Source organism: Pocillopora damicornis, chromosome 2 (assembly GCF_964200805.1).
Source record: "Pocillopora damicornis chromosome 2, jaPocDami1.2, whole genome shotgun sequence".
NCBI lineage: Eukaryota > Metazoa > Cnidaria > Anthozoa > Scleractinia > Pocilloporidae > Pocillopora > Pocillopora damicornis.
Window position 1 is genome coordinate 36,416,736 of NC_142671.1, and position 15,914 is coordinate 36,432,649.

At 39.5% G+C, this 15,914-nt stretch overlaps 1 protein-coding gene across 1 annotated transcript; it reads left to right on the plus strand.

The window, feature by feature from the left end:
- The first annotated feature begins 3,254 nt into the window (after positions 1–3,254).
- On the plus strand, positions 3,255–15,546 carry LOC149051100 (uncharacterized). The gene is made up of 17 exons (XM_089196625.1): positions 3,255–3,392; positions 4,725–5,071; positions 5,345–5,509; positions 6,059–6,172; positions 6,316–6,438; positions 7,099–7,195; positions 7,307–7,525; positions 7,958–8,334; positions 8,807–8,974; positions 9,591–9,701; positions 10,057–10,173; positions 10,489–10,579; positions 11,061–11,441; positions 12,259–12,381; positions 12,836–12,961; positions 13,459–13,803; positions 14,446–15,546. The coding sequence occupies exons 1-17, from the start codon at positions 3,323–3,325 to the stop codon at positions 15,069–15,071; spliced, it is 3,600 nt and encodes a 1,199-aa protein (XP_089052751.1). The 5' UTR covers positions 3,255–3,322; the 3' UTR covers positions 15,072–15,546.
- The last annotated feature ends 368 nt before the right edge of the window (positions 15,547–15,914 follow it).

The following is a 15,914-nucleotide window of genomic DNA, read 5'->3' on the forward strand; positions in this document are numbered from 1 at the left end:
TTGTTACTTCGGTATCGCTCTGATAATGATTGACAGAAAAAACATGTAGGTGATTAATGCAAACGAACAAACGAAGGAACGGAGGGACGAAAGGAGGAAGGAACGAAGGAACGAGGGAACGCGGGGACGCGGGGACGCGGGGACGCGGGGACGAGGGGACGCGGGGACGAGGGGACGAGGGGACGAGGGGACGAGGGGACGAGGGGACGAGGGGACGAGGGGACGAGGGGACGAGGGGACGAGGGGACGAGGGGACGAGGGGACGAGGGGACGAGGGGACGAGGGGACGAGGGGACGAGGGGACGAGGGGACGAGGGGACGAGGGGACGAGGGGACGAGGGGACGAGGGGACGAGGGGACGAGGGGACGAGGGGACGAGCACCATGGACTCGCTAAGTCCATAATCTCAAGCGACCTCCGAGCTGTTTTCTACAGCTTTAGCCTCCGCGAAAACTTTTATCCTGAAAGCTATGGTATACGAAGAGCGGCGTGTTTTTGGCATGATAAGAAAAATAACAGTGACGATAGAGATTCTCGGTTGAAACGTTAGTCAGGTTACAGTAACTGAGAGTAATATTTTAGAAAGTAATACCCAAGCGTAATCTGATAACCGAAACAGCTTACTGGTCTTATAAAATCATAAATAATTAAGGTAAGAGTGTTATAGTGGTAAGTTTAGATGATAAAACAAAGGATTATGTTGACAGGAATATCAGAGGTCAAGTAAATTCGTTACACGAGGTCACACAACTCAGGCTATATTCACGATGAAAATTTGCATATTTAAGCGGTCGAACGAAAAAAATCAATTCTCGAAAACCGAAATATATTTTTACCAAAAAACTACACCACAATTATTAGGACATATTGGGCTACAAAATATGAAAGTAGGAGAGAAAGCGAATTTTGGAGACTTGCCGCTGTTTGTCTGATGCATGTTGACATTAGCTCTTAAATAGCTCAGTGGGTTACACAGTTTCGTCGATTCCTCTAAAAGATTTCAATAGCCTGTTTCTAGAACAAGCAACCTTTAAACCTGGAATTTTATATCCACTTTCAGGGTCACAACTGAAGGTTTACCTCTAGGTATCTCATTAACTTGTCAACTCATCATATGAGGCGCGTTTTTTCCATGAATTTGCATTGCATTGTTCTACATGATACAAAACACACGTTAGCAGTAATTTGAAGATGGCCTCAGCGGCAGTGGTTATGATTTCCAAGAGCCGTTTTTAGAAAATATAAAGAAAAGGCAATACCGGGACTGTATTTCCTTGGAAATAAGCACCCACCCTAGAAAATGCACCGACTCCTAGACACCTCCTCCCTGACTTTCTTAAATAGTAGGAATGGAAGGAAAACCTGTCTCTGTTGCCGCTTTGCATAAAACCTTGTTAAGCCTCAACTAGATTGAAATCAGTACAGGGGAATGATAAGCGTCTCCCTCCCCTCGACTAAGCGCCTTCCTTCCATGAAGCGCCTCTCCCTTAAGCCAAAATTTTGAATAAGCTCCCAGGAGCTTATTCGAGGAAATACAGTAACCACATTATCGAAACCTTGTTTAGATGTTATGGTAATCTTAAACTGATCCCTCGTAGCTTTTTTTATTAGGTATGCAAAGGGGAGCTTATTTTGGTATGCAAAGTGTTAGGGATAGGCTCGTTCCTGTTAGTTTCGAAACGCGTCATGTTTGTTCCGGTCTATTATTTCTTCGTTGGTTAATGATTATTACTTAATAAGTTTTTATTTCAGTCAGTTTCATTTAAGCACATGTACCAGATTTCATCGCCTTAAGTTGCTGTCGACGCCACCAATTTTGCCTGCCATTCATGTACCATCCGCTACAATCATTAGGAGCTAAACCAAAGTAAGTTTTTCTTTATTTCTCATTTAAGATATTTCCTTTTCTTTTTTTTAACGTACATCGATTTATTTCTCGCTTTCAGTTCCCTTTATAATCGCTTCATTGTTAATTAGGCTAGTGTTACATTTGTCAGGGATATTTTCTTAGATTAGTTTCTCGTGCATTTTCTTTTAGTTCAAACCACACAAATTCAGCTACAACGTTACTATCAATCATAACTATGCTATCTTCAATCTTACTTCGCCCTCCTCATCTGCGATTTCACACCGATCTCCTTATTTCGTTTGTAATTTTGATTACGTACTTCATTTGATCAAACCGTGATATATATTGTGCGTTCGGATTGTCTTCTCTGCTACACTAGTAACCTTGGAAGGTTATAGTTACTGAAGGTATTCATGCGCTTTCATCACCTTTTCTATCGTCGTTGTATATTTTATAGTTATAGCCTTTGACTTTAAAATGTGAGGCGTTCAATAAACATGAATTTATGTCTCTTTAATGGGTACCAAAGCGTTTAGTTATATCTAAATCACATTTGCTTCTTTTTCGGCTGCATTGTGGCTTAAATAAACTCAAAACTACTATAGATATTTGGAAGACATCGCGAGTTTCGAGAAATTGCCACGGACAGAACGAGAAGTGATTTCGATTTCTGATGCTGGTCGAGTCACATTCCCGGAGTCTTTAAGCCACCACATAAATTTACTTGCGCAACGAACAAGCAGTTTGCTTGAAAATTTAAAACAAGTCTCATCCAACAACAATTTGCACACTGAAATCATTTTAAAGATTGAGAATGATTCCTAAACGACTAGGGGAAAATAAATATCATTATGAGCTCGTTTCCAATGAGCAACTTTTCATCATCGCGGACGTAAGTTCGCTTGTCAATTTGAATTTACCAGTAGCAAGAGATTTAGGTTGAAAGGATGCACAAAAACGGTCTTAATTTTGCGTTTTTCAGTTTATGTGTTCTGGCTTGTCTCACCATCCCATCTATTGATTTAGCTCAAGGTCAAGTACTTTAACGGATGTAATATCTTTTAAAGTCAGTTTCTAAATCAAGTTAAGACGTGTTGCTTGTTCACTGACCCTCATTTAAAAGGTTGCGTCCCTGTTTAAAATTACGCGATTCGATTCCATTTCTCGGATATTGCAAAAAAAGAACATTCAATTTGATAGATGAAAGAATTCAGTAGTGTATAGATAAACCTTAAATGCTGCCTCGTCGAGGATGCTGCTTACAGCTTGTATCAGTTTCCATGTGCTCTTTAATTTCTGTTTAAAGAAGAGTAAAATTGCCGATCAGTCAAACCGAAACAAACGTCTACTCCAATAAGATTGATACCTGTCATTCAATGTCTAGAAGCACTTTTGCCTAATAGCAACTTTTCATTCCTTTCTGTGACAGTGTTCGTTTCTAAATGGTCGTGTTCACTTCAAAATTTGAGAGCAATGATGTTTTTTAGGAACAAAGGCGTGTTTCTTTTGAGTTGGCTCTGCTTTTACTTACCGAGCGTGCAAGGTATTTTATTGCGTTCAATTTCTTCACTAAAGCGATGTATATCAATGTCTTTATTTGCTTTTGAAAATCGCTAAGTTTCCCGAGTCATCTTCGGTGTTATTTACTGTTAGAAAAAAAATTACACTTCTGCTTAGTGAGCTAAAAAATGGGTAAACAGAATGTTCGTCTTTAAGGCCATGATTAAGATTGATATAATGGATAGTTGGTTTCTTTTGTTTTTTCATAAATCAACTTATTTTTGGGGAAGGATGAAACAATGCGTTCACCCGGAAAGCATGTGATTCCACCTTTCATTTTCTCTCTTCTCGATATGTTCAAATTTCAATCAGAGTAAAAAATCCCTGCAGTTAGCGGGTAGTATATTGAGTCTTACTGCCTCTCTTAAAATATTAAAAGTTAGGGCGTATTATGGGATGACCAAGTGCCTGATCATGAGTCTGAGGTGTGGGACGCACTGTGAGAAGAAATCGAGCTTTTATAGAAAAAAAAATGTTTCCCCAATTATGGACCGAACTTAGTTTGATCAAAAAGTCTGGAATTTTTCTCTTTCTCAAATTATCAACAATTTTTTTTCTGGTAAATTCCGCATGGTCGTACGACTAAATTATGCAATTTGATCGGCTCACGCGAAATAAGCGTTGGTTTGCAGACTTTTTGCACATGTTAGACCGGGAATAATAGATATTCCAGTGGAATTCTCGCCATAATGAGTAAATTCAAGTTTGCGAAAGAAAGATACAGCCCTAACCAAGTAAACTTTATTTGTACATCGCCAGAAAGTTTCGTTTTATGCTTCGTTATCCATCTCATGAACATACGAGATTTTTTAATTTTAATCGAATTCGGCTGACATGTTTTTGAGATGAAATACGTGCACGTCAACTTGGACTATTGGAGTAGAGAATGGTTTGAAAACTGCTCTTGGTCAGCGCTTTTCTCTCGAGGCAATTTGACCTCTACTAAACCAGATCGTTATATTATAGATTAGATGTTAGATTATAATCGTTATCTAGAATAGCGGATTTTGAAAAAATGAAAATAATTTATCAAAAAGAACGGCGGGGTTGTACAGGTGATTTTTTCTTGTCTCGTAAAATGAGACAAAATTTGAGACATGCAATTTTATCGTAAACTGACTTGACCTCTATCTTGGTATCTTGATATCTCGTATCATTAGTATCCGCTTACTATTCAATTCTGCAATAGACAAACAGCTACTGGAAAATCCCTACAAAACCTTATAGTAGCATTCAATAAATTACACAGTAATCCTCACGTAACCGAGTACTCATAGGTTAATTGCACCAGAAAGTTTTCAAATTTTATTCCTAGGAGTTGAGACAGGAAAACTTGCCATCAATCAGGAGGGAAGTTGCGGAGGCCATTGTCAGACAGTGACATTTTGCAGCCGTTTCTCCGGTGGAGCTCCGTATGTGTTCGCTTCTCTTAACCATGGAAATATCTCATCTATTGCCAACGATATTGCATTTGTTTGGGTTGAAGATGTCACTGCAGCTGATTTCAAAGCCTGTCTGGTGCAAGGAGGATTTAGCTCTAGAGGGTACACCACCATCGATTGGCTCGCGTTCCACGGTTCACAATCGGGAGTTTATCATGGAAAAGTCAGCTTCGGCCTGTTTACTACCGGGACAAAATGTGAACAAGTCACATTTCCTCAGGTAATGTATGAAAGGAGTCTACTTCGGTTGATAAGTCTCGCCATGATGTTCACAAATTCATCAAGAGTATTAAAAGTCTTCAACTAATATGTAGTCTCCTCCGCAGCCGTTTGATGCGAGACATCACCACGATCAGAAGGCAACCACTTCCCTTGAAATTTTTGATAAGTGCGATGGTAACCCTTTATTTTGCTGAGGTAGAAAGCTCGTCTAACCATATTAGTGGGTACCATAGAAATGAAATATGCTGATAGATGGAGTTTTGCATATCAGGTCTTCTCACAGCTGCCTAAAGTGCAAGTAACTGTCAAACACACTGCTTCAAACCAATTACAGGACGCAATGAGCGTTTGGATTGAAAGCCTCTCCAGAAGTCAGTTTGAAGTTTGTCTGAGGGAATCAAGGACGTTTGATGGACCTCATAGTAACCTTGTGGTGGTATGTGGGACCAGGTCGTTGTTCGATATAAACCCAATAAAACTCAGGTTAAGCATATTGTTGCAGGCATGTTCAATCAAAATTTTAATAAACTTTCTTCTCGTTCCAATAAAAGTTTTAGAAAATATTTCACCCTTTTAAACAGTAATTTTTGAGCTTCGAACATTTGGTGTGGTTAGTTTACCTATATCTTTGGAAATTAAAATAAATGCCACAGCCAGACCATCAACATTGGCTATGTTTCACTACTCTGTTTTCATTTTACTTGGATAAGCATTTGTTGCGCCTGTCCAATTTCAGACCATTTCATGACATCCTTCTGGGAAACAACGCCTGAAATATCCGAGTTAAGCGGAGTTAACTTCGGCTCGAGTGATCTACTACTTCACTCATTATTATCCAATTAACTAATGGATATTCATACGGATAAAATTATGAGAGACGAGCTAGTTTGGTCATCAAGAAGTGAGTCACTTGTGAATTTGGAGCAAGGAAGAAAACAGATTGTAAAATTATTTTTTCAACGTCTTTATTTCAACTGAATCCTAGAACTGGATGGCATATGTGAATCATCCATCTTCGTGGGGAGCAGAAGAATCCTCGGAAGTTGTGTTTTCTGAATATGAGACACCAAATGCAAGAAACAGTTATGCCTTATGCGAGGTATGTGCAGATAAGAGATGGCACTGAGTGCATTCATGTCTTCCCAGTAATATAGCGCCATTATTTTTAGTATGTCAGGTACGTTTTGATCATCAGATCTGCATTTCTTCCACTAAATTGATTTTTTTTCTAATTTATTGCAGAACATCAACTTCACAAACCCATTTTACAAGCCACCAGTTGTTCTCACAACTGTACTCAATGGACGCAACAACCCTGTTAACCTAGGAAGTCAAGCAAAAGGTCCCTTAGTCAGTTGGCTGGAGGTATATCAACCCATTGTACACTTTCGTAATTGCTATGGTTGTAGAGGTTATGCAAAAAAATTGATGTTAACTTTACAGCGAGAAGAAGACTCCATTTTATCCTTGATAAGTTTTATTTTCATCATCGAAAAATGAAATTGAATGACTCCTTCAGCCATCCATTTATTCGTTTGCCCATCCATCATTTCATTCCTCTACATTTATGCATGCATACATCCATGCGTGCGTGCTTAAATGCATACATACACTCATGCATACACACCCATGTATGTATGAATGTATGGATGTGTGCTTGTATACATGCATGAATGTATGCATGTATACAAGCATGTATTGCATATATGCATGAAGCATACATGAATGCATACATGCATCCATGTATCCATATGCATCCATCAACCTGTCAGTCTAGTTAAATAAGATATGGAGGCATGTATATGTTGCTCATTTATCACTTTCATACAATCTATAATGCACGATGTATTTTCCGTCTTGGAGTAAAGGAGAGTGTTAACCATTCAATACGATTAGTGACTGATGTTTCTCGGCTTCTCACAATAATTTTCATACCTCTTGACCCTTGACCCTCCTTCCACCTCATTTATTAGGATGAAGGAATTTTTATGAGAACTTACCTTGTGCGACCTTTTTGTTTGATAGGAAGTAACCAAGTCTTACTTTCGAGTTTGTATTAAGGATGACGCAGGTTATGGTGGTCAGAGGGAAAATATAAATGTGAACTATTTAGTCATAGGAGGTAATTAACGTATAAAACAACCATTTCTGTGTTTTTCTGTGTTTTCTTCTTCTTGTTCGTTTTCCAATATAGCTTTCTTTAATAACAGCGTTAAATGCTTGCTCTCTGCAGACCTCGAGCCCTGTAGGAATGTAAGCTGTGAATATCACAGTCATTGCGTTGCCTTGGGTCCCCAGCAGGTCACATGTCGCTGTGAAAGTAGCTGCCCATCATTCGAAGAACAAGTCTGTGCCTCCAACGGCCGTACTTTCAGAAATCTCTGCTTACTGGAGAAAGAAATTTGTACAACAAGAGGAAACTACTCTTATTATCATCCGGGAAGTTGCACAGGTATCAGAAGTATGATTCTAATTAGTTAACCGTGAGGTTGAAGGTAAAGAGAGGCAGATTTTGACCTGGATTTAACAAGAAAGGTAACTCAAGCGAGAGCGTCACTAAACAGACACACGTACATTTGGAACATAATGTTATGAAACTGGTTTTTGACAAATTCAGTCCTTTTTTGGGCGTCAACATGATGGAAACTTCCTCTGGGTCTCCTGGTTGCTTCAAAGGAACTTTGTTAGTACTCTGCTTGATGATTAGAAACGAGCAACCACTGTACATGTAGCATTTATTTCATTGTATTAACTCATAACGAAAATACTTATCGACCAAAGAGTGCAAGAGAATTTCTACATTTGTAACAATAACTTAGTCCTCTCACAGTACCATTTACTGAGTGGATTTGGCATGGACTAAATTGTTTCTGCTCATTTTCAGGTTTTCCACTTCAGAAAGGAAGACATAAGTTTCGGAACGTCCCTTCCTGGGCAGAGAATAAGTGTGAATCCATAACCTTCGCTCCTTTCATATTTTATCCTCACAAGAAAATCTACGTTCAACTTACTGTTAATCACTTTAATTATTCTGATCCCGCAATCGTGCACGAGGCCACTACACCCTGGGTTGAGAGTGTTAACACCACGCAGTTCACAGCCTGTGTCACTCGAGCTGGTAGAAATGATTATCCCTCTGATAGCTTTGCCGGCGTTGATTGGGTCGCATATCAGGGTGCTCCCTCTGGGGGTGTGGCTGGCGAAGAAAAGTTCTCCAGATGGTGGACTGGAACTAGTTGTCAAACAATTACCCTTCCAAGCGTATGTTAAATGTTGTACTGATGGATTGTAAAAGATGGGGGAAGGGGGGGGGGACTCCTTTATTTGGTCTGAACAGGGTGTACCGCGTATCATAGGAGTCCTTTTTGGAATGGAACCCAAGCTTGATGGTTGTGGTGTACTCTTGTGTTTAAAAGAATTGCTTCATTTCACCGTAATTCTAAACATACTGTCAGGACGTTGCCTCCTAAATGATCGATATGCTCTAAGTCGATTGTTTTCATCAGAATAGCGAAAATACGGATTTATTTTCCTTAACAGGTTCAGGGTCTGACAGGTTCGGGGCGTACTCCTAAACGCGCTCCAAAGAGGTGGAGGGGGGGAAGGCTCCTGTGTCTCGCAGGTCGGCCTCCAATTGGCATAAATCAACGCAAGATCACGTTTATCATCTAATCTGGAGAATTCATTCTGCTTGAATATACACCTTACATCCCCGTCGAATTGTTTTTTTCAGGGAAAGTTCCCCGCCTCGCCAACAGTAATTGTAACTGCTGAACACTACAGGTCAGGCTTAAAACATGACGCTACCAGCGTGTGGCTGGAAGATGTCTCGGCGAGTTCGTTTAAGATTTGTCTACGAGAGTTTCAAAACTTTGCAGGGGTTCATGATGACATCTCTGTGGCAAGTATTAAAATATAGGAACAGGAAACTACAGGATATATATTTTTATTTATTTTTTGTTTTTTGTTTTGTTTTGTTTTGTTTTGTTTTTACTTTAAAGTACCATATTTCGGCTGGGCAAACCAGCCCTATTAAGGTATGAGTAGAATTATCGCGGGGTGGTAATTTTTATGAAGCGATTTGTGTAATATCAAACATACGAATAACTAGCTGAATTTGCATTGCGGTTTAATATAGTTTAATCCAAACAGTTGAATAAGCCGATTGTTCAAGTTTTTTGGAGATGCTCAGAATTTATTTGTCATTCAAGAAAGAAAAAGAAAGCGTCTTCAAGCTGACAGATTGAGTCTCTGTTACGAAAGTATTTTTCGGTGGGAATAAAAACCTTTCCTCAGCAGAATGAACACGGCAGGAAAGAAGAATTTCGCAAAGAATTCGGCATTTGCATTTAAAAAGTAAAAATCACATATCAGGCAGTTTGATTCTTTCCACGCTAAGTTCTCATTTTTTCCTTTTCCTCGACCGGTCCTTTTGACTCATTTCAATGCTCAACTGAAACTCAATTTACCGTGAAAAAAACTGATGATTTTTCTCTCTTTTTTGTACCTTCCTACAGAACTGGCTGGCGTTTGATTCTCTTCAGAGACCGCTCTTTAGGGAACACAATGATGTCAGCTTTCAAAACAACGCTTCACCTGTTAAGAATCATAACTTTGCCTTCTGTAAGGTGATTTGAAGTTTCAATGGGGTGCATAACAAGGCGAAGTCTAACCTGTGCTAGGCTTTCGCTTAGCGGAGACAAGTGAAAAGCGAGAGAGCGGAAAACGGAGGGAACACTGGAAAGCAAAATGGGGTTACTCTTGACAATCACTAATTCGCTTGTCTTCATTCGCTATGGGCAGAAATGGTTGATGTAACTGAGAACCCTGTTTCCATCCTCCAATTTTTCTCTGTTAGCTAATGAAAAGACGATACAGTGAACAAATTGATTTTTCTTAAGTTAATATTGACCATAAGGTTTTACGAGTTACTGACGTCTGAATCTAAACACACTTGCTCACCTTTGATTTTCTTGACCATAGGATGTGAGCTTCATTGGTAGTTACAGCAAATCCCCAACCGTACTTTTGACTGCTAAACATTCTACTTCTGGAGGAAATGCTGCTGCAGAATGCAATGGTATAGTGAGCTGGATAGAGGTAATTTGAAACTGTGTAAGAATGAATAGATAAAACTAAACAGAGCACACAGAAACTGTTACTTTTTAATCATACAGAGGAACGATCAGACGAGAATATCATATCATTTCATGCCATTTTAATGCCGCAACTTACTTAGCTATACGTATTGCTGAATTAATCCAGGATATCGCAGTAAAAGACAAGGAGAGCTCCATGTGTGGATACCTATCAAATGATAAAATACCGAATTTTCAAGCAGTTCTGTCGTTTGCTCTTGTAAGCCTTGTAATTCTTTAAGATGTATTTATATCCTTTAATTTTTGTTTTCACCAGTACATCTCCACCTCTGGCTTTAGAATATGTGTCAAGGAAGTCTTTGTCAACCGCTTTGATCCACTCACTGTATCATATGCAGTATTAGCAGGTAATATCTTGTTACTTTAATCAGAGGGTGCGGTCCGTTTCCGGACGCATTTCTTGCGACACTTGTTTTCTTTACCTCCCCTCTTCCCTTCTCATTGCTTTGTAAGATTTTATAAATACCGCCTGGCGATGAAGAACAAGGTAGAAATGGAAATTATGTAAACTTTTGTGAATTGGTGTTTTCTAAGTAGTATCCTAAATAACTGTGTTTTGGAGCGTGAGTTAGAGGTTTGCACCATAAGTTTACGATCAACGTTAGGTTTGAATTTTGAACGAACAAGGAAACAAGCAAGCCAAGGAAAACAAACAAATTAGTACCTGAACAAACAAACAAACAAACAAACAAACAGAAAAAAAAGAAACAGAAACAATTTTACTTGAGTAAACAATACAAATCATACTGGAACAAAAAGCATGTGCATCATAATGTTTTCTTATAGAAAATGTGATTGAAATAAATGCGTTTAACCTTTCCTCAAAAGACATATGTCAGGAAGGATGGGCCTATTATAAGGGATACTGCTACAGAAGAATTTCTTCCTGTGATTCCTGGGGTGGCAGCCAGGCAGCATGCGCCACTCTTGGGGCTAATCTTCCCAGCATACACAGTCAAGAAGAAAATGTATACATACAGAGTCTCCATGGTGGCGACCACTCTTGGCTCGGCCTTTCTGACAGGAGCACTGAAGGTACATTCGTGTGGAGTGATGGATCACAGTTTGATTTCCATTACTGGGCGAGCCATCAACCAAGCAATTTTCATGATGAGGACTGCGTCCATACTCTTGGTTTCCTTGCAAATCATAAGTATAGATGGAACAATGTTAATTGCACAGACTGTCATAAATTCACTTGCAAGAAAGGTAGGTCATCCGGATGATGGTAAAATTGTATTTACTCGGAGCAAAGTTCTGTGAGAAAAAGAGGAACACGTATACTTTCCTGGATTTTATAACGCACGAGTTTCAATACCTTTTCCCATACGCGGCTTCCGATGGTGTAATAGGCGGCTGTTCCCGGAGAAGGGGCCTTACGATCTCTTTTCCCCCCTAGGATAGTCCGGAGGCATGCTCTCCAAGGAAAAAAAATTGAAATCTAGAAGCTCTGAATGTAGTTCCAATATTCTGGCCATGAAAAAAGAGTGCTATTTATAATAACTTTCAGGTGATGTCAAATCTTTGCTAAACCCCTATTTGTTTTTTTTCCTTCATATACTAATTTTGGCTGTCTTTTGCCAAAACAAAATTGAAAAGTCTTTTTGCATGGAAAACTTAACTCCAAAGCGCACCCCATTCGTACCTACATTACTTATCCTTTTTTGGTTTAATTTCAAATTTACATCTGAGTATAAAAAACCAAATATGTTTTCAAGCCCAATGGGGATTAATGTGTTTGTTACGCGTTAACAAAGATATTTTATGCATTATAATAAGGAATATTATTTTTTCAAAACAAACTATAGTTGCTAAACATAGTTTGATTATAGTACTCTGATGGAATTCTTAAAAATCTTTCTGACATTTTGACTGAGAATTACAGCCCTTCCCCGAACAGTAACAGTTCTCTCCTTTACGTTCTTTCGTTAGCAGCCTAAATACACAGCTTTGTTAAATGATGCTAAATGTCATCTGAGAAGTGATACTAAAAACACAAAGATTCTGCTTACATTTTTCTTCGTAGACTACAATGAATGCAAGGAATTTGCTCATGAATGCCCGGTCAACGCCACTTGTGTGAATAGTCTTGGTTCGTACTCTTGCCAATGTCCAGCTGGATTTCGCCTTAACGGAAGAAGTTGCACAGGTTTATAAGTGATGTAACTAATAGATAGCCAACGTCTAACAGGGCTCTCTTTAAACTAGCTATACTAAATGTGATGTCCCTGTTTAAATATTGATTAAATGATTAAATGGTCTAAAACAGTGTTTTATATCTAATATTTTCGTTATGAACTCAGCCAGGTTTTGTCGTGTATTAGCTAGAATAAAGAGACTGGCTGTTTTTCTCCGCCAAGTATTAATTTTAGTGAAATTAAAGTGATCTATAGACCTTGCAGTTTGGTAAGTAAATGAAGTAACAAGTGTAACTATCCTAATCTAGCTCTTTTATTTATCATTTCAGCCTTTTATGTTTGCAAGGAAACATTTGGCTATATTTTCTTCCTTTTGATTTTAGAATTAAACCAAATGTCTTGCTTGTATTGTAAATAGGCAGCGCGTAGTGTCATGACATGAAATTCAAATCTTTTGTTTAACAGACGTTGACGAGTGTAGCTCTGGTTCATCTTCATGTCATGCTCAAGGCCAATGTGTGAATGTTCCTGGTTCGTACAACTGCACCTGTTTGCCAGGATACGTAGGGGATGGAAAGGCGAAATGTGAAGGTAAAATAATCGACAATAGTGATAGTTGGTTGGCTCGTCCTTTCTCACTTCAGGGCTAGAGCCTCAAGCTTATTTCTCTCAGTGAGCTTCACAAGGTTTATATCTAATCTGTTCTAAGGACTAACGGGTTTACACCCTTCGTCTCGTTCCATTCTTATGCCGTGCCCCCGAGCGGGAAGGCTAAATGCTGTGCTTAGCCCGTATGTCATGTCTCGAGCCAAATATTTTCCCATCCGGCCTCAACTGACCGAGTCAATTTACTTCATTTGGTTGTTGCTTTTGCGTTTGTTACTCTGTATTACCTCACGTTGGACTGCGCGGCTTTTTCCGGCCCAGCTCGAGCGATCACTTGCGGACCTCATATGTCACGCACGCTGGAATTTTTACCATCATGCTTTTCAGTAATGGCGCTTGCGAGGCCGTACTTGGTCCATGATAAGACTTCTTTTCCACCTCTTTAAGCCCTATCTTACTTATATTTTCCTATTTTCCGACAGCTCCACGCCTGACAGCAACAAGCTCTTGTGTGTTATCAACCTCAACAAGTACATCTGGATACATCAGAATAACTCAAGCTGACTCGCAATATAGCAACAATATGGATTGTCGATGGAATTTTTCTTCCAATGCAGTAATAGAACTTGTCTTCTTCAGTTTTCGTACTGAATCGTCTGCAGATTTCGTGTCTGTGTACGATGGTGGGTCGCTGTCGTCGCCTCTGATTAGAAAAATGAGTGGATCTTCTCTTCCGCCACCCATCACGAGTTCTTCTGTTAATCTCTACGTAAAGTTTTCGTCTGATGGCGCAAATACGTACGACGGTTTTGTAGCAGCATATCGAGGTAAACCTTAACACAAGGGGGTTCAAGATTATAATTTAAAAACTAGCCCGTCCCAGGCGTTCAGTTGGTAAAATTAAGAGCAACAGTAAACGGCGTGAAAAAAATGAAGGGAGTTTGGGTCGGGTTGGATAACCCGGCCCAAGCCTCCCTCGTTTTTTCACTCCTCCGCTGCTATCACGCTGTTTACCATCGTAGTTTTATCAACTGAACGCCTGGAACAAGCTTTTCAAACATTAGTTCTTTGATTGATCGTAGGACAGTTATTTTTCAATTAAATGTTCAGGTATGTTTCACCACTTTGAGACGAGGCTTTGACGTATGACGCTACCATAGCAACACGATTTCCTCTTAGAAACACCGTTAGTGTTAAGTCTTATGTGCGTGTTACTCGATAGACAAGTTCCGTGAGTGCTAATGGTTATGTTAGGGAAAAAAAAGTTAAGAAAAAAAGTTAGTCAAACCATTAACAATTCAGAGCCACCCGCTGATTTTTATAATGTAAGGTGGCTCTAGGCTTTAGAGCTGAATTTACTCTCATCTAAAGTCATCCGGTAAACGGTTACTTAATGTTATAGAAGAACAATGTCAGTTACCTTAGGTAATTTATGCACTTTGTACTTTTCCTTTCACTTCTGTTATTAGTTCTTACCGCTGGATCCTTACGTATCAGTGGAAACACTGCCGTTGGAAGGGTTGAAGTCTACTATGACGGGCAGTGGGGGACAATCTGTGACGATGCGTGGGATATCAGCGATGCTAACGTAGTGTGTAGGCAGCTTGGCTACACACGAGCGAATCGAGCCTACAGTGGCGCCACCCACGGTCAAGGTACTGGTCCAATATGGATGGACGACCTGGCATGCTCAGGAGGTGAGTCTCATGTATATGACTGTAGACATCGTGGATGGGGAGACCATGATTGTACACACAGTAGAGACGCCAGCGTGGAGTGTTACACGCCAGTCCGTTTGGTAAATGGTGGCGCTAGCTATGGCCGCGTGGAGGTTTACCACAATGGGCAGTGGGGCACAGTGTGTGATGATGACTGGGATATGAATGATGCTAATGTGGTGTGCCGTGAGCTTGGGTTTCCCAGTGCATCATCAGCTCCTCATAGCGCGCGATACGGTCAGGGATCTGACCCCATCTGGATGGATAACGTAAACTGTCATGGAGGAGAAGCTTCTATATTGAACTGTGTACATGCAGGCTGGGGAATCGAAAATTGTGGTCATGATGAGGATGCCAGCGTAATATGTAACACTTAGAAAACTCTGAAAATATTTTGCGAGTTTTCACCATCTCTATGCGCTGAAACCAGATACATTATTATACTACGTAGAAGAGAAATATCACTTCTGAATGAGTAAAACATAGATTAAGAGTTAAAAATCAGAAGCTGTCTGCAAGTAGAAAGAAACAACATTTTCTTTGAATCGCAAATACTTTTGACTTAATTCTAAATTTTGGGTCCTAATTTCTTGAGTAAATTTTAAGTTCGAAATAAAGAGAACTTAACGTATCTGATTTTTTTGTCTAATGCTGAACATCCTTATGTTGTTCAACAATCTGGTACGCTTTGAAAATAGCAACCTCATTATGTAAGCTTTTATTTCACTATTTCCTTATTATAAATTTTGTAAACATTAAAAATAATGATTTGTACAACGTTCTCAAGAATAATGCTTATGTTTTAATGGTAAATAAAATACTAAAATACTAGATATAGCAAAGTGGCACAAAGCCTTTTTTAAAGTTGATAACAGCTTTCTTTCTTTTTTCAATTATCTCAGCAGTCTCTCCCTACTGCGTATGAAATGAACACCAATGTGCGTTCGCCTTCCTTCTTGCTTGTCCCTGTAACAGTGTTATGGTAGTAATGACAGTATTTATGTGGTTTCATATGTTTTTTACCTTCCTGTGATAGTTACTTGTGATGTGTCTCAGTTTTCACCCTTCCTAAATCCTTTCTACTGATGTTGAGTACGTCCGCTAGGTCCCTCCACGCTCAGTACGAAAGAGCAAGTAAGACTAGCGCGAATAGACAAACCTTTTTGGAATTCGAAGTCGTACTACAAATTGATTTTGGACTTGAATTTATGGGCGTAAGT